General features: G+C 36.9%; 1 protein-coding gene and 1 long non-coding RNA gene across 2 annotated transcripts in view; both read right to left on the reverse strand.

Annotated features, from left to right (window-relative positions):
• LOC110025825 overlaps positions 1-2,624 on the reverse strand; it is a 14,971-nt gene extending 12,347 nt beyond the window's left edge. The window contains exon 1 of the long non-coding RNA XR_002294154.1: positions 2,086-2,624. This is a non-coding gene — a long non-coding RNA (uncharacterized LOC110025825). The remainder of the gene's footprint in view (positions 1-2,085) is intronic.
• A 2,399-nt stretch (positions 2,625-5,023) lies between these two features.
• The window catches only part of LOC110025826 (small RNA 2'-O-methyltransferase), a 42,529-nt gene continuing 24,141 nt past the window's right edge, over positions 5,024-23,411 (reverse strand). Inside the window, 5 exon segments of the mRNA XM_020726491.1 lie at positions 5,024-5,810; positions 14,037-14,165; positions 14,401-14,517; positions 14,595-14,780; positions 14,879-15,782. Of these exon segments, the coding sequence (XP_020582150.1) occupies positions 5,379-5,810; positions 14,037-14,165; positions 14,401-14,517; positions 14,595-14,780; positions 14,879-15,782 (1,768 nt within the window). The 3' untranslated portion in view covers positions 5,024-5,378.

The following is a 23,411-nucleotide window of genomic DNA, read 5'->3' on the forward strand; positions in this document are numbered from 1 at the left end:
TTTTGAATTTCTAATGGTGGGGTACCTCTTCTAATTTTCTAAGACTAGTCAATAGGAAAGTCCTATGGCTAGACCTAGGCTACTAAAGAAGTTTTCTAGACCTCAACCAAAAGTGAGGTCAACACTACACCTGGTGCACCTATCCCATTGCTCCTACTTAAGAGCCCACTACCTCATTACGCAATCAAACATGCTCCTATTTTATGGTAAAATATGTGTCTTTCCACAGTTTATCACTGACTCATATATCATTTGCTACTGCCCTGACGAACTATTAGATCACTGCTACTATTGAGGTTGCTCTAGCTATTCCAGCCTAGAAAACAATAGTAATGGAGGAGATGAAAGCCCTTTAGTTGAACCATACATGGGACATTGTGGACTTTCTTTGGGGTAAGAAAGTTGTAGGGTGCCGATGGATTTTCAGCACCAGATTCAATTCTAGTGGATCCTTTAAACGCAACAAGACAAGCTTGGTCGCTAAAGGTTACTCACATACCTACGAAGTTGACTACGATGAGAAATTTGCTGCAGTGGCTAAATTAAACACAATTCAGGTCCTGTTGTCACTTGCAGTGAATATGTATTGACCTTTATTTCAACTTAATGTTAAGAATGTTTTATTGAATGGTGAGCTAACATAAGAGGTACACATGTCTCTCCCTCCAGGTTTTGATTATACTGCCTCTAGAGGATAAGTGTGCAAGCTACAAAAGACGATTTATGGGCTAAAGCAATCCCCAAAGGCATGGTTCGGTAAGTTCACAACGGTGATCGCGGGCCATTACTAAGGCTCAATCGAATCATACTCTTCTACCGACACTCCTCGAATGGCCAAGTAGCTATCTTCATTGTCTATGTTGACGATATTGTTCTTACAGGTAGCAATCTTCCAACATTGGATTCCTTAAAAGACATTCTTGTATTGTCCTTCAAAATGAAGGATTTGGGATCCCTCTAGTACTTCTTAGGCATGGAAGTGGCTTGGTGCACTCGAAGAATTTGTCTGTCTCAGCGCAAATATATGATTGATCTCTTGACAAAGAATAATTTTCTTTTGTAATAAACTATTATTGTTTCTATGGATTCTAATGAAAAATTATTTGACATTCCTAGTATTGTATCTATCAGTCAAACTCATTACCAGCGTATTGTGGGAAAATTCATCTACCTGACTCATACTTGCCCTGACATATGCAATGCAGTTGGAATAGTGAGTCAATTCAAGCATGATCCCTACGAGCACCACCTCCAAGCTATTCACCGGATTCTCCACTACTTAAAAGGTGCACCAGACTGGGTTTATTTTTTTCCCACCATACATCTCGATCTATTGTTGTTAATCATTAACATTTTATCTCAGTGTATTGCTCATTTGTATGGGAAATCTTATCATGTTGAAAAGCAACAAATAGTCTGTGGCTGTCTGAAGCAGTGTTGAAGCTGAATTTCGATTCATGTTTTTGGGAATCTGTGAAGTCGTATGCCAACTTTTGTCCTACTGCAGTTATTCTGTGATAATAAGGCTGCAATCGGCATTGCTCACAACTCAGTTTAGCATGATCGCACCAAACTCGTGGAGATCGACGGACACTTCATTAATGAAAAGATCTAATTCGAGGAGATTTACATTCCATATATATATACCCTTAAGTAGTCAGCTAGTGGACATTCTCAACAAAAATCTGGCTTGTATTTTGTTTAATGATTTTAAGTCCAACTCGAATATGACTGACATCTATGTTTTAACTTGATGTGAGTATTAGACTATAACACTGTTATTACTTATTATTTGATTTTATTCCCTTATATATATTTCCCCCTTTGCTCTATTCTATTTTATTTTTTTTCCTAATTATTTTATTATATTTTTATAGCTTTCCATTTTTATCCCTATTATAAATGAGTTTAAATAACCCTATCCTATTAATAAAATTGAGTTAGTCTATTTCAAATCTCAACAATTTTAATTAATCATACTCTTATCAATGATAATAAATAATTAAAGAATAATAAGCCTAATCTGCTACATCAAAGTAGATCCCATATGAAATAAAGGATAGGGAAGAAAAGGCGATGACTCACCAATTTGTTTAATCAAGGATGTGGAAAAAGAGGTCATCGATGGAGTGGAAAGGGAGGTAGAAAGCCGTCAGAGGTTCTTTGTCGTTGGCTCGATCGAAGAGAACCGTATGAGAGGGATGCAACTACTGTTAGTCGTAGGAGTAATTTGCGGCTTCAGAGGCTGCTAGGGAAGGCTCGGTGGTTGTAAATCATGCGATACCCTAGCTTTTGACTCCCCTAAATCAGGAGAAGAGGGAGCAGAGGAGTTGGCATGCAAAGACAGTTGAGAGTGTGCGAGAAATAGTCGTCATAGTTGAGAAAGGCGGGTTGTCCCGCGAGCATTTCAGCGAGAAAAATCGTGAGATTTCAAAGGCAAAGAGGAGGGTTCACGTGAAGGGCAGAAGTGATGGTTTTGGTTCAAGAGAGCTGGTACGATTCTTACATGATGTGTGTATTCACATTTTGCTATGGACGGTACATAAAACAGGAATTTTTTACATATATTCCTACAAATTTGTAAAGTTATTATTTTATTTTATTATCTACCTCTTAATATTTAATGAGACATGCATCATGGTAAAGAAAAAAGAATAATTTCCAAAGTGTGGCCATAGGTGGAAACACATAGATCTCATCAACTAACACCAATTTGTCTTTGCCAATTCTTAGATATATATTTTCTAGGTTTTTTCTTTAGTTTTCTTTTCTTTTTATCATTTAGGTTGAGTAATTTGGCGTAAACCCAAAACTAGTGGACTTTGATTTAGTTTGTGTTGAGAAATTAGGGCAAAGAAAAATAGGAATCAACAAAAATACAAAAGAACACACAGAAATTTACGAGGTTCGACAAAGATGCCTACATCCTCGGGAACAGAGCGACGACTTATTTTTCAATATTAAAAAAAGAGTACATAATACAATATTCAAATATATAATCCTATAGTACAATATGTAATTATTTAAATTACTCATGTACCAAACAGCGGGTGTTGCCCCCGCACCCCCAACCCACATAATGAAACTCCCCCCATTGGACAGATCATTCCGCTCCACTCCGTTCGTTGGTTCCGCTCCGCTCCAACATCTGTCCCATTTATGGTATATGAGCCATACCTAACAAATCTTCACTTTGGCGAATATCCAGTCCCTTAGGAGAAATATATCATGGAGTTTTTTTTTTTTTATGGACCAATGTGGGTTAGGTCATCAGGCCGTCTGACAATTACAAACATTTAACAAGTTCAAGCGATGCAAGTACTTGTTGATAATACCTGGCTTGGTCAACATATCTGTTGCATTTTCATCGCATGATCAAACAAATGGAACTTCACCTATAACTGTACTCTCCAACAATTTATAGATATTACTTGCAGTTAATTTTCCTCTTTGTTGCAATTCTTCCCAATCTTCATCCTCTATGACATCTGATTTTGTTATCCACAAAGCTTTCAAGATTCTCTGTTGAGTCAACAAATCTTTCACTCTTGTTTTCCACAATCCGAAGTTATCAGTTCCATCGAACTTCACCACCTCAAATTTTGTACCAGAAATTGTCATTTGAAATTGATCCTGCAACGAACTCCTTTGCAAATTCCTCTGCTGAATTTCCAAATTGCTTGAGCGATAAATTTTACTCAATTTGATCCTGCCACAAATCTTTTTAAGTAATCCTTTAATTAAAATTTCATTAATTAAGTTTCCCAAAAAAATGATTTTCCCTTAATTAAGATTCCCTTAATTAAGTTTCCCATAAAAATGACTTTCTCTTAATTAAATTTTCCTTCATTAAACTTTCTCAGAAATCTTTTTCCTTAAATTTCCAAGAAAAACTCCCTTTTCTTTCCCGAAAAGCTCAGCCTCCGCTTTCCAGAAAAGCTCATTTTTCCTTCCAGAAAACTCAGCTTTCCTTCTTAAGAAAAAGCTCTGCCTCCGCTTTCCCCTAGAAAAGCTCCACCTTCCAGAAAAGCTTCACTTTCGCTTTCCTTCCAGAAAAGCTCCGCCTCCGATTTCCAGAAAAGCCTGCATTCCTTTTTCGGCTCTAGCGCGATTCAACGATTCACGCCGCCGTGCGAACTGCTCCTCTGCGCAGCTTCCAAACTGAATCCCGCAAATGCCTCCCGCACAAATGTCTGCGTCAGCACGAAACTCCCGCGCGAAAATCCTGTGAATTCCCGCGTGCAGCGAGCTCCTCCCGCGTTTTAGAGGGAATATTCCCTCTGGTGGAAGATGGAAGATTCGTTGATTCTCCTTCAGCGAGCCACCTTCGGCTTCGCCTTCACAAACTCCTACATTGGTGGCAACCTCCCACAAAGAATCCTTCCCGCCTCCGTCCGCCAACCTCCAGCGAATGCCTTCGGCTTTGCCTTCGCAAACTGGTCCTCCTGCGCGATTCGCGCCCTTCGCAAACTCCTCGCTACGTGCTCTAAAAATCTGTCACGAACCACCAAAGTTCTTCGACTAATCGTTGAAGCCCCAAAATTCACCGAATTTTTCTGCCCTAGTCACCAAATCTCCTTTGTCAAAATCTTCTTTATTCCTACGCCGCCGAAATTTTTCTTCCTTGCCTTAGAACCTTTCTCTGATACCACTTGTTGAGAAATTAGAGCGAAGAAACATAGGAATCGACATAAATTCAGAAGAACATGCAAAGATTTACGAGGTTCGACAAAAATGCCTACATCCTCGGGAGCAAAACGGCGACTTGCTTTTTAGTATTCAGAAAAAAGTACATAATACAATATTCATAATCTCAGAATCTCACTTACCCAGAGTTACAAACATAACATATATATAACCCTATAGTACAATATGTAATTACTTAAATTACCTTTGTATCAAACCGCAGAATCTTGTCCCCCGCATCCCCAACCCATATAATGAAACTCCCCCGATTGGACAGATACTTCCACCACACTCCGTTTGTGGGCTCCGCTCCGCTCCAGCATCAGTCCCATTTATAGTATATGAGTCATACCTAACAGTTTGGTTCATAGGAGCAGCAACCCTTATCCTACCTAACTTTGAGAAGATCCAACTAAAATGCCAGATACCATAACCAAACAAGGAGCATTTTCAGTAGACAACCATAAGGTCAAAATAATAATCATTCGTAATGATAGTTGACCGAAACAATTTCCTCAGAATATACTAGGGAATCAATTAATTATCAAAATAAAACTTCTAAAGGGGATTCATTGATGAGAGAAAATATGTATGACTCTTCAAATAAGGGAGCCGGTATTCTAAGCTAGATAATCTAAAAAATTGTTTGTTGTTTGCCACATTTAGTAATTAGCATAAAGCCTATCAGAATCTCAAAGAGAAGCAGAATCAGCATTCCATTCCCAAATGACTTTATAGGGCACAGAAAGCTCAGTTCTCAAGCATTGCTTCTCTAATAGATTTGAAGTTCTTTTGAAAACCGCAATTTGAGATGCGAAGCCTGGTTCAACATCAGCCGAGCCCCCAACACCACTAAACTCAACACTATAATGGTGTTTCGCTGCAAGATCGTTGGCCCAGTGCTGAAATTGATGTCTTGTCCACTCGAACTTGTGATCAAGATTCCGAAACTTACTGGATGTGGATTTGTCTTCTGAATCCTCCCCGCTTGGCATTGAGGATCTCTGTAGAATTGGGTTATATTCATAGTTGGGTGTGGAGACAATAAGCACTGATGGGCAGAAAAGGCTTAGAACTACGTCACCAAACAAACAAGCTTGATCCTCTTCCATGTGCTCAATGACCTGCATTGTTTGATTCTTATGATTGTTAGATAAAATAAATATAAAGTTGACGCAGCATGCAATCAATATTCTTTGAATGAGAATCAAAGATCCACACAACACTAAAAATGCAGCAGAAATAGAGCATGAGAATTCCAGTTGTGAAAAAGAATGGCGTTCAAGGTCATCTCGCTTCTTTGACCTTACATGGTGCCAAGGTTAACTACTTAAAAATGCGCAACAATTTTTCTCCAAAGCAGCCCACTTATTATGGGAAAGGTGAAAACAAAGGAAATGAAAAAAAAATACGAAATAAATAAGCAGTCATTCGACGATAAAAGTAAATTTATTATAAGGTAGAGAGAGAAGGGGAAAAAAATAGAAGAAAATACAAGCATTTAGCTTGCAGAAAATATCACTTAACGTCCTTACAACCATGCTGCATGCTGCTTGGATTCATTATAATAACTCATATTATTATGTTTCTAAATTAAAATTGAAACTTAAATATCTTACAAAAATGAAAGATGAAACTAAAACAGCAACTTTGATGGATTTTTATTGCATATAATAATTAAGTGTAACATTTTTATTAAATAATATGCATCATACATGTTTAATCCAGATTTGTCTTGTACGGTATGCCCAAGGATCGGAGTGATAGGGAACGGGGAGGAGAGAAATAGAGCAAGGCAAAGAAAATAAAAGAGCACACACAGGCTTGTCCTATAGGGGCGAAGTGTGGCATTCCCAAGCTCTGTGACCCGTTTTATATATCTAAATAGAGATTACAAGAAGGAAATGAGAGTGGTTTCCCTTTAACGTGTGGGTCTAGGTCAAAGAGCCAAAAGCCCTTTTACATGCACTGGACCTCCTATTTATAGAAGATAAAGAGACATAAAGTATAAAATTGCACACATGCCCCTGCTTTTATGAGGGGGTTATAGAATATCATTGTCCTTTCCTATCAATAACCGTTATAGGCGTCTTTTAAAATTTATGGATCCTTCAACCTTTAGGTCCCTGAGCCAGTAGGTTCAACTGGTGCCCGGTTGGCTCTACTGGTGCTGGTCGGCTCTAAGTTCGATGGTCGGTCGGCTCGAGGCCTGTTGGTCAGTCTATTGGTATTTTTCAAAGGGGGTGTTGGGAGAATGTAATGTTCATAGGGCTATCTGCAATTTGGCCGCTTAGGTTTTTTGGTCAACCGAACTTAGGACGACCAGTCGGCTATAGTTCTCTTGGTCGGTTGACTTCATTATTATTAGCATTTGATTTGGACCGTCAGACTGCTTCGAGATTTATGCAGGTTATTTTTGAGTATACATATTAAGTTCTTTAATTTTCTTGCTCTTTGACAATGACAACGACTGCGATAAGAATAATAAAATTTTAAAATGCAATAAATAAAACATTTTTAGTCATAGTTTAATGCGATAGATACTCTCTGGATTTCTGTGCCCACGACCCTTATATATAAAACGCAAAGGGGGATCACTTCATCATCCTGAGCCTATTTCTCTTCTCTGTCTTATCTTGATATTTGCAGCTTTGCCATAGAAAAAGTGTCTGGTTGAACGCTAAAACCCGTCGACAAAGTTATAACGTTGGCGGCCCTTGGGATTAGATTCTGTCGTCCAGAGGACGAGTAGCCAAGAAGCCGAAAACAACTGAACGAGTGGGGGTAGAGGAATTGTCTAATTCGATTTGCGACAATCTGGCGAAGATCCCACCCAACACTGTGAAAGAGTGGGGTGATTCGTCGATCAAACGGTCAATGAAGATCCCCGACAAGGCATAAATTCAGCCAAGAGTCGCAAATATCTCTCCTCCGACCGAGATGCATGGATTTGGCGGAAGCGACCCTCTAACTGGTGAGAAGAGGTCGGTCAATGACTTTCCCTCCTCCGACACGGGTGAAACCACCTGGTCTGAGGTAAATCGGATTCTCAGTAAATATTTCTCTTCATTTTTCATTCTCCATTAGGTTGGCTTGCTATCCTTACGGCTTGTTTTTTTTGTAGAAGAGGACCCTTGTGTCGATCAATCAATGGTCAGTGGCGGTAGCAAAAATCCATCTTTGAGGATAGGCCCAGCTCCCCCGGCACCGCCTGCTAGCAGGGAGGATGTTGTCAATCACCTGACAACCCTGAAGTAGCCCGAGGCGAAACTTCTAAAACGTTGGATGTCTCCTGAGACCTTATCATACCGCATGGAAGAATTTTAGGAGGTTCTGGCCCGACAAGATGAAGACCTACGAGTCGAGTTAGAGGAGAAACGCGGAACTAGCAAGTCTTCGCCAAGAGATTGTAGAACTCCAGGAAGATGTGCTTGTTCAGAGGGTTCACTCTGAGGCTGACCGGGAGAATCGTTTCAAACTCGATGGTCAAACATCATATAAGAGGTTGGTTAGGAGAAGTTTAGTCTTGGCTGAGGCAGCCGAGAACCACCATGTAAAATGCCTCGTGTCAGACTAAGTTCCATATGCAATCATGTTTTTAGAATAAATAATATTTTGTTTTTGCAAATCTTGATTTTTGTGTTGACAAGAAATTTTCTTGAATTTTGCAAATAGCGTTTCGGAGTTCCTAAGCACCCCTCCGTCTTTTTCTTTCTAATTTCTTCGTCCGCTTTCTGTTTCTCGTTCTATTTTGTCCCCATCGGATGTCGTCTTTATTGAAGAGACCTTCATTTTTTACACGGCCATCAAATTGAGGGTCGCCCGTACGGATGAGAGCGATCGGGGAAGATATGGAAACGACTTGGTAGTCTATCAAGATCAATTTCGATATGGGTTGTGACTGCCCTTGTGCCATAAACTTCATGCCATTCTTAATCGATATGAAGTCATCCTTGTACAAATCAAACCAAAATCTGTGGCAGCGATTGTAACCTACATTGTTTTTTGTTAGCGAAAAGATATTCTTTGGTTGTCTTCCTTGTTCAATCACATGTTTTTGTTTCGCATGGAGTCGGATAGTTATGAAGCACACATTTTTTAATTTAAGACAACCGACTCATTCCATTTTGCCTTGTTGGATAAAAATTCAAGCACATGAAACGCACATTTTTTATAGCCTCGTCTACCGAGAGTTGGGGTGTTTAGATAGTTTCTTCTGGTGACCTTTTCCAGAAAAAGAAAGGCACCGACTACTCCCGAGTCGAAGGAGCCAACAATGAGGGTCAGCTGCTCTCAATTCCCCAGTACACCGAGTTTGCTACCAAAAATAGGTTCTTGTTCACGAGAGTTTTTGGTCGTATGACAACGGACCTATGGGCGGCCTCAGACGATGCAGACGTCCCCAACGGACAAAGGAAGTAGATGCTCGAGCGACTGAGAAAAAAGTCAAGGCTGAAACGAAGGCAAAGGTTAGAACAAAAAAAAACGAGCAGAAAGCGGCAATTGCTGAGAGGAGGTTGGTTGAGGTACCGAGCAATGATATTTTTATGGATATTAATATCTTTATCAATTCAACAAATAATGTTTTAATTTAAGACTGAGTTTGAATATTTTGAACAATATTCAACAACAACAACAAAACCTTTATCCCACTAAGTGGGGTCCTCTACATGAATCCTTTTTCTCCATTGCATCTTATTTAGTATTATATTTTAATTTAATTCTAATAAATTAAGACCATTTTTTATACAAAATGCTCAAATCATCCTAAGTCTACCTCTGCCCTTCTTAACATAAGTTGAATCTAAAACATCTACTCTTCTAATCGGATATGGTCGACGTTTAATGTGATCAAACCATCTAAGATGACCCTCTCTAATTTTGTCCTTCACTGGCGCTACACCAAATCACGGATATATTCATTTCGCATTTTGTCTCTAAGTATAAAGCCACTCATTCACCTAATCATTTTCATCTTGGCAACACTTAACTTAGCTTAATGCTTCTCTTTTAAAGGCCAACATTCGACGTCATATAGCATTGCAGGTCTAACCACCATCTAATAAAACTTTCCTTTTAGTCTAAGCGGTACTTTTTTACCACACAATAGACCTCAAACATTCCTCCACTTCAACCAACCAACTTGAACTCTACTAATAACATCCCCATCAATATCACCATCACTTCGAGAAATAGACCCGAGATATCTAAAGCATTCACACCTTTTAATAATTTGATCACCAAAGTTACATTTCTGTCACTAGAGCTACTACTACTAAAAATAAATTCCATGTATTCAGTTTTAATTCTACCAAACGAAAGCCTTTAGACTCCAAGGTTGACCTCTATAATTCAAGTTTTTCCTGAGCTTTTTCTCTCGTCTTATCCTTGAGAAAAATATCATCAACAAAAAGCATACACCAAGGTACATCCTACTGTAAGTGTCCAGTAAAACCATCCATAGCTAAAGCAAAAAGATATGGGCTTAAAAGCCGATCCCTGATGTAAACCAACAAAAATAAGAAAATGTTTGGTCAATCCTCCTCCTGTTCGAACGCAAGTAACAATTCTTGTATACATATCTTTAATGACTTGAATATGGTCATATCAACACCTTTCTTCTCAAGAACTCTCCATAGGATATCTCTTGGAACATTATTGTAAGCTTTTTCTAAATCAATAAAAATCATATGTAGATACTCCTAATTATCTCTTAATTTCTCCATCAAATCTCTCAATAAATATATATCTTCCATAGTAGACCTACCGGCCATAAATCCAAATTGATTGTGAGAAATCTTATTAATACGTCTTAACCTATGTCCAATAACTCTCTCCCATAATTTTAAAGTATGACACATTGGCACACTCTTGTGCATCCCTTTATTCTTCAAAATGGAGACCAAAGTACTATTCCTCCACTTCTGAGGCATCTTTTTAGTTTTTGAAATAAAAAAAAATTTAATACAGTATTATTTCATTTTTAATTTAAATATATTATTTCTGGTCATCCGATGAAAATCAAAAGGCTAAAATTGAATAATATTTGAACCGCCCAATTTTTTTTTTTAAATCAGAGCGGTCCACTGGTTCAACCACTTCTAGTTCTTTGCAAAAACGGTTTTGAGCTTAGACCGAATAAGTTGAATGATCGATTCACAGTTAAACCGGTAAGTTAACAACAGCAGCACCCCTTAAAAAGTCATTGCTTGCAACTACACCTACAATGCTAGTGCAACCAACAACTGCATCACTGCTCATGCAGTTGCTGCTTGTAATTGCTACTGCAACAACTGTAGCACTGCCCAAAATCACTTGCATTCTTTCACGTTCATCATTGGCTATAGGTTGAACAAAGGTATTCCCATTTCATCATTCTCATCATTTCCATCATCCTCCTCATCATCATCACTATCTCCATTATCTCCATCACCCCCTTCGTCGTCAGCTTCATCTTCTTCCATCTAATCATCATCTTTCATGTATGCCTGCGCACCCCAATTCTCGAAACTACAACATCCTCCAAATCACTATCATCCCCAAGCTCATAATCTTCATCCGCGTCATATTCTACCTCTAATGACTCGTCCAAAAAGGCAAACACCATAATAACTAAATATATCATATGTAGATGCATGTCTTATCTTCTTGACAACGTATCCCCTCCACTTAAACTTCTAAGGGTCCAACATTTACATCTCTTAGAACAAGCAGCGCTATACATGACTGAAAAAAAGAATAAGAGACAGTTGCACAATTCCATAATATTACAAATGCAATCCAACTCGACAGGCCACTTTGGCAAACCAACTAGGCAAGTTAACTCAACTTCATCAACTCGTCAAGTGCATACCACATCATCAAGCATACGAAGTCAGTTATTTTAAAGATGCATTTTGTTATTACTTGTATAATAATTTGTGTAGCACATACAAAGTCAACCTAAACCTATAAATAAGGGAGGCTCCCTCAGTGTATAGGGGCAAACATATCTCTGTAAAAAAAAAAAAAAAACTCATTCTCAACAAAATCTCATAGCATTCTTCCTTTCTTCTTTGTTCTCAAGTTTTCTTTCTTTACATAGCCCTTGCCTAGGTGGTGTGAAACCACGGATAATTTAGGATCCAACTGACGTCTTATACTGCCTTCAAAAGAACTCCATAACAAACAACAATAAATATAAGAAAAAAAAGAAAACAAAAATTGAAGAAACAAAAGATTATGCATGCAGAAGAAAATCTAATGAAAACAAAAAGGAAACAAAAGAATAACTTTATAATATTAGAATTGTAAAGGCATTTATAGAATAAAAATCTAATACAATTGTGCTTATATATTGGTAGAAGAAAAAAAGAAAATACTACAACAACAATAACAACAACAAGCATCGATCCCACTTATTGGGGTTGGCTACATGAATCCTTTTTCTCCATTGCGTCCTATTGAATGTCATATTTTCATTTAATTCTAAAAAATTAAAATTTTAATTCTAAAAAATTAAGATCATTTTTTATACAATATGCCTAAGTCTTTCTAAGTCTAAATGTGTCTTTCTTAACATAAGTCGAATCTAAAACATCTACTCTCATAACCATATCATCGGATAGTAAACGTTTAACATGACCAAACTATCTAAGACAACTCTCAAATATTGTCCGCCATAGGAGCTACACAAACCCTATCACGAATATATTCATTACGCATCTTGTCTCTAAGTGTAAGTTCACTCATCCACCTAAGCATTCTCATCTCAGCAACACTTAATTTTATGCTCCTCTTTTAAAGGCCAACATTCTGTGCCATAGAGCATTGCAGGTCTCACCGCCATCTTATAAAATTCTCCTTTCAGTCTAAACGGTAATTTCTATCACACAATAGGCTTGGAGCATTCCTCCACTTCAACCAACTAACTTGAATTCTACTAATAGCATTCCATCTATATCACCATCACTTTGAACAATAGATCCGAGATATCGAACAATAGATCCGAGATATCTAAAGTATTCACACCTTTTAATAATTTGATCCCCATAGTTATAACTCTATCACTATAGCCACTACTAAAAATTCATTCCACGTATTCAATTTAGTTCGACTCAAACAAAGACTTTTAGACTCCAATGTAGACCTCCATAATTGAAGTATTTCCTGAGCTCATTCTCTAGTCTTATCCACAAGAAGGATATCATTAGTGAAAAGCATACACCAAGGTACATCCTTCTGTAAATGTCCAGTAAGAGCATCCAAAACTAAAGTAAAAAGATATGGCTTAAAGTCGATCCCTGGTGTAATCCAACAGAAATAGGGAAATATTTGGTCAATCCTCCTATACGAACACAAGTAACAACTTTAGTACACCTATCTTTAATGACTTGAATATAAGTCATATCAACACCTTTGTCTAATTTATACATATATTTTTCACGATTCTTAGTATTTAATATATTGTAAAAATCACTAAAAGAATAATTTTAGCGTCATAGATTGTTGTCGTAGACTCACTACGATCATTTTATATTTTTCTCAATTTTCTAAGCTTTTACATTTAAACCAATTTTTATATAAAACTTCTTATATTGATCTCAAAAGAAAATATAACAAATAAAATTTTCCTCATAATGGGAAAATAAAATAAAAATTTTGAATTCCTTCTACAAATATTAAATTGTGATAATATTGATAAAATAACAGAATGACTCTCCCAATTCAGACAAATACATATCTCGACAATTAGCATTTTCCTTTAAAATTGACTACTTGAACCTTTGAAGGATCCAACTAGGTTTAGAGACTTGGCTTTCCTTTTATGGACAAGGCCAAAGGAAGTCGTGCTGGTGATAAGTGCAATTCAAAAGTCAGTAGCTCTATAAAAAAACTCTCTATTTGAGCAAAATAAATTACAATAGAATGACTTGTAGCTTTTTATTTTCAATCTTGTTTTCAATGTACTTCCTAAGAGAAAGAATCATACAAGCCAATTATTTCATTCATTTATTCTGAATTGTGTTTGTTATTCTTTTGATGAAAAACATCGGCAACACCTTTAAAGTGCATTGCTTGACTTTCATAAATTTTACACAAATCATGTCCATGGCAACTTCTATATTTTAACGCACACTATGACCTTATGTTGGTGTGTCAATGCGCAGTGCTGAAGGCTGAGAACCATTTGTCATAGTATGCAAATTATGCTAAGCTTGATTCCTAAATTTAAATACAATAAATTGGTAAAATTTCATCAATTCCTGAGTCCAACAATTCAAGACAATAAAGAATAAACAGCAGGCTGAAGTGAGATCACGTTTCCACAACACATGAATTATTTTAGGAACAGAGATAGCAAGAAATACCTCTAAACAAGTACCAATGTCAAACTCGCACAAGCGAGAATCAAAGTCGGTAATTGATCCATCATATAGTATAGTAGATCTTATGCCTTTTTGCCTCGAAGGATTTGCACTCAATTTCAAATGTAAAATCTGAAACAGCACAAAATGCATGAATAAAATTTTAGAAGCAAAAATGGTGAAGGCATTTTGAGAACAGGGCTAAGGCTCTCCCATATAAGAAGATACAAATAAGAAAAGCAATGAAGGTAAGTCCACAAAAAAAAACATGGATAACATAAAAAAACATTACAACAAATTCTCCAAAAACATAATAAAATGATATAAAAACTGAGATAAAGCATAATCAACTGTTTACAGATTGTACCTTTGCAGCACGAATAAGGCTTTTGAGTGATATATCTACACCTACTATCTTTTCTAAATTAGTAGTATGATCCAATAGAGAATCCAGTAGGCTGCCTGATCCACATCCAAAATCCACCTTCATGGCACAAGAATTAATCAGACCTTTGATCATTAAGGAAAACACAAGAATAAAGCAGAGTGGAAAAAAAATACCAAGCTGGTAGCATGCAACTGATTGATAAAACCCACTGCAAACTCAACTCTCTGTTTAGATAAAGGAGGACTAAATAAAGCCTGCTCAATTCTGTCCTCTAAAGGTTCCGTCACATGCAATAACTTTACAGAGTATTCCAAGAAACAGTTGTCTGAGATCGTAAATGATTAAAACATAAAAAGCTTCTTTATAATATGGTATATAACTTTGTAATAGTATTAACAAAAAAAAAAAAAATAACTCACCTAAAGATAACTTCTGAAAGATGCTTGGCAGCCTGAACAGCTGCAGAAAAGATCAAATCCCTCGAAGGCACTTCCACCACAAACCATGCAGACTGATTAACCGTTAACTGACTAACACATGATTCAAGTTCACTAATCACAGCACCGGTACCTATCTCAAACTCAAATACATCTTTGCTTTCTAAAACTTCCCTCAAAGTTGTATCTTTCTTCTTTAATACAACAACATAACTTATACAAGTTAAAGAAGCTGGAGATGGGAAAATGCCAGAATCTGGGCCATCAATTTTACAACTAATACAGTTCTCATACTGTGTCTCATGCTGATTCGAAAATATATGCAACAATGAAATTTTTTTTTCCCTTTCAATATCATATATAAATCGATATTTCACAAGTTCTTGAATAAATTTTTGGGATACAACAATGCTGTGACCATGCTCAAACTCTAAAAACTTTTCAATTGGCATGTCAGGTTGCTTGAAGAACTTATTCAAAGAGGAAAGAACCTTTAAGGCAGAACTCTGAATTGCATCACATTCTTTTCTGCGACTATCATTAAACGAACACTTAATCACAGGATCCCGACTCTTCGACAATATCGTTAGTTCACATTTGAAGGCACTGGTGGGACTGCTCAACTCTTGACAGAGAGGATCAAGATTGTCACCATTTACCTTACTAACTTCATTCACCGAACCTGATAATTTGGAAATTTTTTTAACTTCACAGGACCCTACAAAAGTATCTGTACAGTCTAGGGCTTTAAGAGAGAAAAGAGGTTCTGATAGCTGGTGCTGGCGGCAGAAAACAGTAAGAAGATCCCGTGGTGCTGGGCCCTTCCAGTTTGCGCGAGTAGTGTATACAGCAGGCAGTTCTGCACCAAGTATTGCCTCTCTGGCCAGCTTATAATGGCCATCAGGTAACTTCCCAAGGATCATTCTGGAGAGCAATATTGCATAAGAAGGGAGAAAAATATTGACAATTCCAATAAAGACAACAATAGGAGATTATTCACAACTATCATAAAGCAAGTAAACAACTAAGGAAAAAAATGGAAAGTAAATTATAATGTAATTATAAGGTAAATGAGAAATGTATAAATTGAAACATGAAATGATGAAAACAAATCATTCCTTATCATGCCAAAGAAATAAATAAATATTTGAAATATGAACTTTCAGGATGGCATTGACCAACACAAGTGTTCAGAGGGCAAGGTATCCTAGCAGATAATGCCTTAGGTTCAGCTGGGGTTGTATAACATCGTGACTAATCAATTTTGTTCCTGATAGTGATAGGCCTCTTAAAGCCTTTCTTCTTCAAGTCAAGGGAATCTGCCATGTTGTGGTCATTTTGCAACCTTCAATAATCTACGTCTTTCACTGGGATGGCTCCTGCAGCTTTTACTCACACTGTTTATTGGAATAACACGACTTGGACAAGCTCTTTAGCTCCATAAGCTACAAAGTAGCCTTCAAGCTAAAAAGGAGCCAGTCAACATGACAAGAGAACTACATTCATTTAGGTCAGAGATTTCAAATTCTATCCAGTTTTTTTTTTTTTTTTTTTTTTTTTTTTTGTGTGATGTTCAGAATTGATTTGTTCAAAGCCCCAGCTGTAATAGACAAATCAGATTCATGCGAACTGCTCAATTCGAACATCTGTTTCGCACAAACCACTCGCGAACGCTTCACGGTCTGTTTAGGGCAGCTGCAGCTTATGCTTATAAGCAGCTTATCCTGATAATCTGCTGATGAGCAGCTGATCTGGATAAGCTGGTTGATTGTTTGGTTTGTGCGTTTGGAAAACAGATGATTCTGGATAAATGACCATTCTGCCCCCGTTTTGGATAAGTTGTTTAACTGTTTGGTTTGTGCTTTTAGAGAACAGCTGATTTGCAGATTTTTGTATTATAAATTTTAATTTTCAATTTTTTTTTAAAATTCTTTGTAACATAAATTCTAATAAATAATTTACATTTTACACCCATTATAAAATAAATTAATTTAAATTTAATTAGTTAACAAATTTACATGTCCTCACAAATAACACAAAGTACAAACACATATTCTCTTTAATGCAAATTTACATGTCCCCACAAATAACAAAATCTGTAATTAGGGAACCCATAACAACCGAATAAGCTATGCTTCTTCCACCATAAAGACGCATTTCAAATATACATGCTTTATAACAAATTTGCATTAAAGAGAAATGTATGGAGTATATGTAAGTTTCTCCTCAACATAATGCTTTATAATTGATTCACGTGTACAACCAAAGAACACCTTCCATAATCTTTGGCATCAGTTCAACTTTCATACCAATATGCATAATTGATTTTTTTCATGTAAAGGGATTCAACAAGGATTTTTGTAAATTTGTGGAAATATGGTTGAGCAACAATTATTACAACATTTTGGTAGCCATTGTAAACCAATAGAAAGCATGCAGCTGCTTCAATTCCACAAGACAAGCAACCATTTTGGTAGCCAAAGAGTGATTCCAATGAACCCCTGCTTCTAATAAGACAGCAGAAGCCAAAGTCATTCCAATACAGGTAATAGTTTGAATAGCTGTAAAGAAAGAAATCTCCTAAAAGGATCCTTTTAATCCAATTTTTTGTAGGTTCAGCAAAGCCCCTATAGACATCCAATTGACTCCCCATTGGATTACACACATCAACAGCACAAGAGATTTGTTTCCAAGGTTAAGTATTATCTATGGTATGATCCCCATATGACTGGATCAAATCATTTAACATTGCATTGTAGAGGAAGAGAATACCATTTGCAACATTATTGCATTTCAGAGTACTGAAAAAAAGAAAAATATCATCAAAACAAAAATAATTTTGCAGTGCGAGCCACTGTAGCATCCTTCACATTTTCCAGAAAATGTATTTGTAATTTGCGCAACTCTCTCACATGTTAAAACTCCCCAACTATATATTTTATTATCATTCTTAACATTAAACACATTTAGTTATGGAAGTGACCTTAATTTCTGGATTCCAGTTACACAAAAAAAATAAATTTGGGGACAATTGCCTATGACGAAGATTAGAAAGATTCCTCACATAGCGAGGCAAGAAATCATCAAGGCAAGATGGCAAGAAGCTCTTCGAAATCAATATGCTCAAGGCTTGTTGCAATAGGCTTAGCCACAAAAAAAAATCTGATCGAGAAGATCTTCAAAATCCAGTCGAGAAGATCCGATAAAAAAAAAATGCTAGGATCTAACATTCAAAAACTTGTTTTGATATGCTTAGCGACAACGAAAAAGGAAAAATAAAATAAAAAGGGGGAAGATCCGAACGAGAATGTCGAAGAAGAAAATGGAATGCGGAAGAGAAGGAATGCTTCGTATTGAGAAAGTCATATCAAGAATAAGCATTACCAGGGCCGCCTGGCTTTCGGCGACGGAGAGCGAAGGAGTTCCACTGGCTTTCCGCGACGGACAACGACGGAGGCATTCGGCTGCTGAATTTTGGAGCAAGAGGGGTAGAGACGTAAAAGGAGCGATGGTAGCTGCGGCCGAACGTGGATCGCGGGTATAACCCCATGATCTGCGTCTAATGGAATTTAGAAAACGTCTTTTTCTAATAATCTGTTCAGACGTGTGAATCAAACATTTAGGAGGCGTTTTCAAAACACCGCCGCACTTATAAGCTTGCCCCAAACGGCCCTCAGTCTCTCCTATTCGCCAGTTTCATTCTCTTCCCGCTTCTCCTCGCCGCCTTCCATATCGCCCATCTGCTGTGATCTGCCGCACTCGTCACTGACTTCCGCACCGCCTATTTCTCCATTGAAGGAGACCGGAGGCTAGAGCATTGCACATCTCCTGTAACAGCCGCCAAACCTCCCTTCTTCTCCTTGTATGCTTTTCCTCGCAGCTGTCAAATCTTCCCAATTGAGTCCCCTTCCTCCTGAAACTATACCCACTAACTTCCCTCCTCGCACTCGACCAACAACTGCCGAGTTACCCATGTAAGCCACCGGAACTTCCTCAAGTCTTCTTCCTCGTTCGGCCGAGAACCTCAACGTCAGTGAAACCTTTTCCCCTAGAGTGAAGTAGTACTCATAAAAAATGACAATTTTAAATTCAGAATAATTATTCTCAATTTCTCATCACTTCACCATAATTCTCCAATTTACTAAAAAATATTATTGGCAAAATGTAATAAATCTCGATTTATAGTATTTACTAAAGCTGCTAAAATAGTTAATATCAAAATTTTAAGAATTTTATCATTTGTTATCTTTTATTTTATTTTTTTTAATTAACTATTATTGGTAGTTCTATTTTCCTTTTTTTAACATGAAGATTTTATGATTTTCCTTATGCGAGGGTCTTCCTCTGTATTTATTTTTGTAATTGAGATTAAAAAATTGAAAATAAATGATTATTTTCCCATCCAAAAAACTGAATGGTATTAGAGCCAATCATTGACTTAGAAACGATGACCTAATCTCGTTGACATCGTTTGCGGGTTATATTGTGTGACTCCTCGCCCTCCCTAGTTAGCCCAATACCATAGTCTTCATGACCGACCCCTCACGATATAGTCTTGATTATAGCTAGCTAGGAAGGCAATGGCTGGATCGTGGCATTTAGAGACCCCTCACGAGACAGTCGTGATTAGAGCTCGTGAAGAAGGCAAAGAGTGGATAGAGGCGTTCAAAGACCATCGTGCTACAGTTGCAATTAGAGCCAGCTGACAAGGTAGCGGTTAGATCGTGGCGTTCAGGGAGCCGACGTCACCTGATTTTGCGGCATTCGAGGGACTTGGCTATGCTTCATTTTAACGACGTTGCTTCCTCACGATTGTGTCGTTGAGGGTTCTAAACCTACCACGAATTAGAGGATTTTAGTTTCTTGTCACCCTCCTTTGACACGCTTCTTCTAGCGGGGACTTTCTCCACCACCTCAAGTTTCTTCTTGTTCTTCAACACAATTGAAATTTATAATTTGAGGGAAAGGGGTGATTTCTTTCCATTCCCACTTTAGTTTTCACAGAAGGCTTATTTTCCTAAGTGCGTAAACCAGAGAATCAAACTGAATCGAAAATAAGATCATCAAATACTCGGTCGATTTCAACCCCTTCAGCTTCTTCTCCGCTAGAACTCCCAAATTCTCCTCTACTCAACTTTAAGCACCAAAATAACTCACGATCGAAATTGACTTGATTTTTCGAGCTCGACTTCTTCTCTCCTTTGATGATTTCATACAAGTCGGAGATGACCGGTGCCCAAAAAAAATCTATCGTTTTTATTGGTTCCATTAATTCCAAAACCAATATGCCCTACCGATAATGGTGTAAGCATTGCAAAAAAATTATGATATACGAAAGAGATATGTTAAAAACTTCATAGTTAACTCACAAATTGAAAACTAAAATCTAAATGTGTAGGTTGGGTCTATCAAGTATCAAGCCACTGTCGATGAAACTCAAAAGTCTTCTATCAACTCGGATGTAATACCTTTCACGAAGGAGAAATTAGAGCATCTACACAAATTGTTTCAATATCCAAAATTGTTACTGACTCCATCTTGTTGTTCGGTATATAAGGATAACTCTCGAGTCACTGCATTATTAGGAGTTAAATTTAATGTTATTCATTCTTGAATATTTGATTCCGGCACAACTCATCACATTGTTCTAAATTACTCTCATCTAATAGACCTTGTGCAGTCACTAACAGAGTCAGAATTGTTGATGATTCTCTCTCCGTAATTGTCAAGATAGAAACTATCAAACTCACCTTACCCTTCATGATATGCTCCAAGTTCCCAAATTATCTTGTACTTTAGTATTCATTAGCAAAATTATTTATGATCATCAGTCTTAAGTCAATTTCCACTCTTCATGCTTCGAGTTTCAGATAGCGAACACTAAGAGGATGATTAACAGTGTTAAGGAAAAAAATGAACAATTTTATATTGAAGATGAACTTGATGTGCATAGACAATGTGAAAGTACTCATTCAAATTTTAGTTTTGTTTCCAAAGGCAGTGATATTATGTTATGATGTTATATGTTAGATCATCTTAGTTTTCAATATTTGAAATTTTTATTTTTGAGTTTATTTCAAATAAAAAATTGTCATCATTCCAATGTGAACTTTGTCAGTTTGTCAAACATCAACGTAAGTTTATTCCTCACCAAATTTACAAAACAACTACACATTTTTACCCTGATTCATATTGATATCTAGAGTCCTCGTAAACATCTTACACACTCGGAAAAAAATAATTTGTTACATTTACTAATGATCACACAGTATTAAGATGTGTGTATTTATTGCAAGAAAATTTTGAAGTTAAAAAAACTTTAAAAACCTTTTACACTATGTACAAACACAATTTCAAAAAACTATTCAAATATTACGAAATGATAATGACCGAGAGTATTTCAAAAATATTTTTGGTCAACTTCTTTTGAAAAAAGAATAGTTTATGAAAGAAAAAACATACACTTATTTGAAGGACAAAACATACAATTATTTGAAGCAGTCTGGGCATTGTTATTTACAAATCAGGTGCCAACAAATCTTTGGGGTAAAATCATTCTTACTATTATATTCCCCAATAATAGAACACCCAATAAAATTTTAAACTTTGAAATACATTTCTTTTTCATAAAATATACCTAATAAATCAATTTTTGCATGTCTTTTTTAGCTTTTAATGATATTTGAGTGTAGTGCATTTGTTCCCATTTATATTCATAATCAAGAAAAACTTGAACCTTGAGCCATAAAATATGTTTGTTGGTTATGATCTCATCCAAAAGGGTATAAGTATTTTGATCGTATTTCTAAGAAAAAATTGTTTCTATGGATGTCAGCCTTTTTGTGTTACAATCTTTTTTTTCAACTCATGTTCAAGGGGAGAGGGACAAATAAAGATTTGACTACTATTTTTTAGGACTTTCTTCAAACCAAAGACTCGCAAAATAATATCTCCTCAAACTTGATTATTTAGCCTAAAACTCCAAACTATATTTTATCAGGAGTAAGTGGGTCGTGTTTATTAGATATTGAAAATGATTCATATATTTCTACAGTGTCATTTTATCATGTTCATAATACTATAACAATTAACAAATAACAAATAGAAAAAGAAAAACTGTGACATTAGTACCATTTGACATATTCTACTCGTAATAAATGACAACTCAAAAGAAATAGTCTAAGAATCATCTGCATTGCCTAGAATCCATGAGTCCTCCAGGTAATATCCTCACTGAGCATTTACCTCATGATCAGTTCACTTCATCTTTTGAATTTTGAGTCTTCTAATAATGAACATGAATCTAGCCTTAATCCTAAATCTAATGATTTCAGTCATCTCATTGTTGTTCGTAATGGGATGGGATCTTGTATCCAACATCCATTGTCTCATTATATGTCATACCAAAATCTCTCATACATTTTCCGAGCATTTACCACACATTTATCTTGTATGGAGATTCCTAACACTGTATATGATGCTCTAAAAGTTCCTAAGTGAAAGAAGGTTATCTTCGAGGAGATGAAATGATGCAAAAACTACTTGGGAGCCCTGTTTCTGCGAGCCCTGCTAAATTACCGCTATAGAAACTGAACCCAGCACATGTGTTGGTTCACGCGAACAACGAAGCTGAATCAAGTAGCCCGTTTTTTATTTCTTTCTAATTTTTAATAAGTTCCACTATTTCCTTTCATTCCTTTCTAATCCTTTCTTATATTTTATTGCATTAGGGTTTAGAGGAGAGTTTTTATTGTGTTTCTATTCAGGACAGCCATCGACATCCCAATTTCTCCCTTATAGGACTGTAACTAAAGGAGGTGGTGCTCCAGCTGTAGCTAATCTAAGGTGATGTCCTTCTTCCAAGAGTCAAGTGGTACTTCGACTGTAGTTAGTTCCAGATGGAGTATGCATCCTCGTCCCTCTCTGCCCTACACCCCTTGCTTGACTGCCAAGCTTGTTTCCTCGTTGCAGCCGCCCAAGACAACCATCATTGTTGTCTTTCCTACAGCTCTCCCTTCCACAATCCTTATTGTCCTTCAGAATCAACAGCCAACCCTCCCTCTTGATATTTCTGACAGCCCACAACCTTCCATCCACCCCATATCAGTTGTCCTTGTTGTTTTAGTTTTCCCCTTCACGGCAACTGTCTCGGCCTCCCGCTTCGCTGCACTTGTTGTCCCAACCCTCTACCGTCTCTATTACAACCCACAACGCCTTCCCTTTGCAATTTTGTAGATGTTTCAACTGCCTACAAGCCCTACCGTACCTCATCCACCTTCCGAAAACTTTACCTGTTGAATCTACCACCCTCCAACACCCCAGCCTTTCCATTCCATCCCACCTAGCTGACCCCAACCACCTTTGGAATACACTTTAGTTGTGTTTGTTTGTGTATATTGTTGCATTTTCCCCTGAAGTGTGTCTGTTATAGTTGTCTATTTGTTTTTAGTAATAATATTTTTTTTCTATTGTGGTTTGGGTTACCTATGATATCATGAAAGCTCTAGAAAAAAATTTGTACGTGGAAATTGGTTGTTCTACCTAGAGGAAAAA

The sequence above is a fragment of the Phalaenopsis equestris genome, unplaced genomic scaffold (assembly GCF_001263595.1).
Source record: "Phalaenopsis equestris unplaced genomic scaffold, ASM126359v1 Scaffold000333, whole genome shotgun sequence".
Classification (NCBI taxonomy): domain Eukaryota; kingdom Viridiplantae; phylum Streptophyta; class Magnoliopsida; order Asparagales; family Orchidaceae; genus Phalaenopsis; species Phalaenopsis equestris.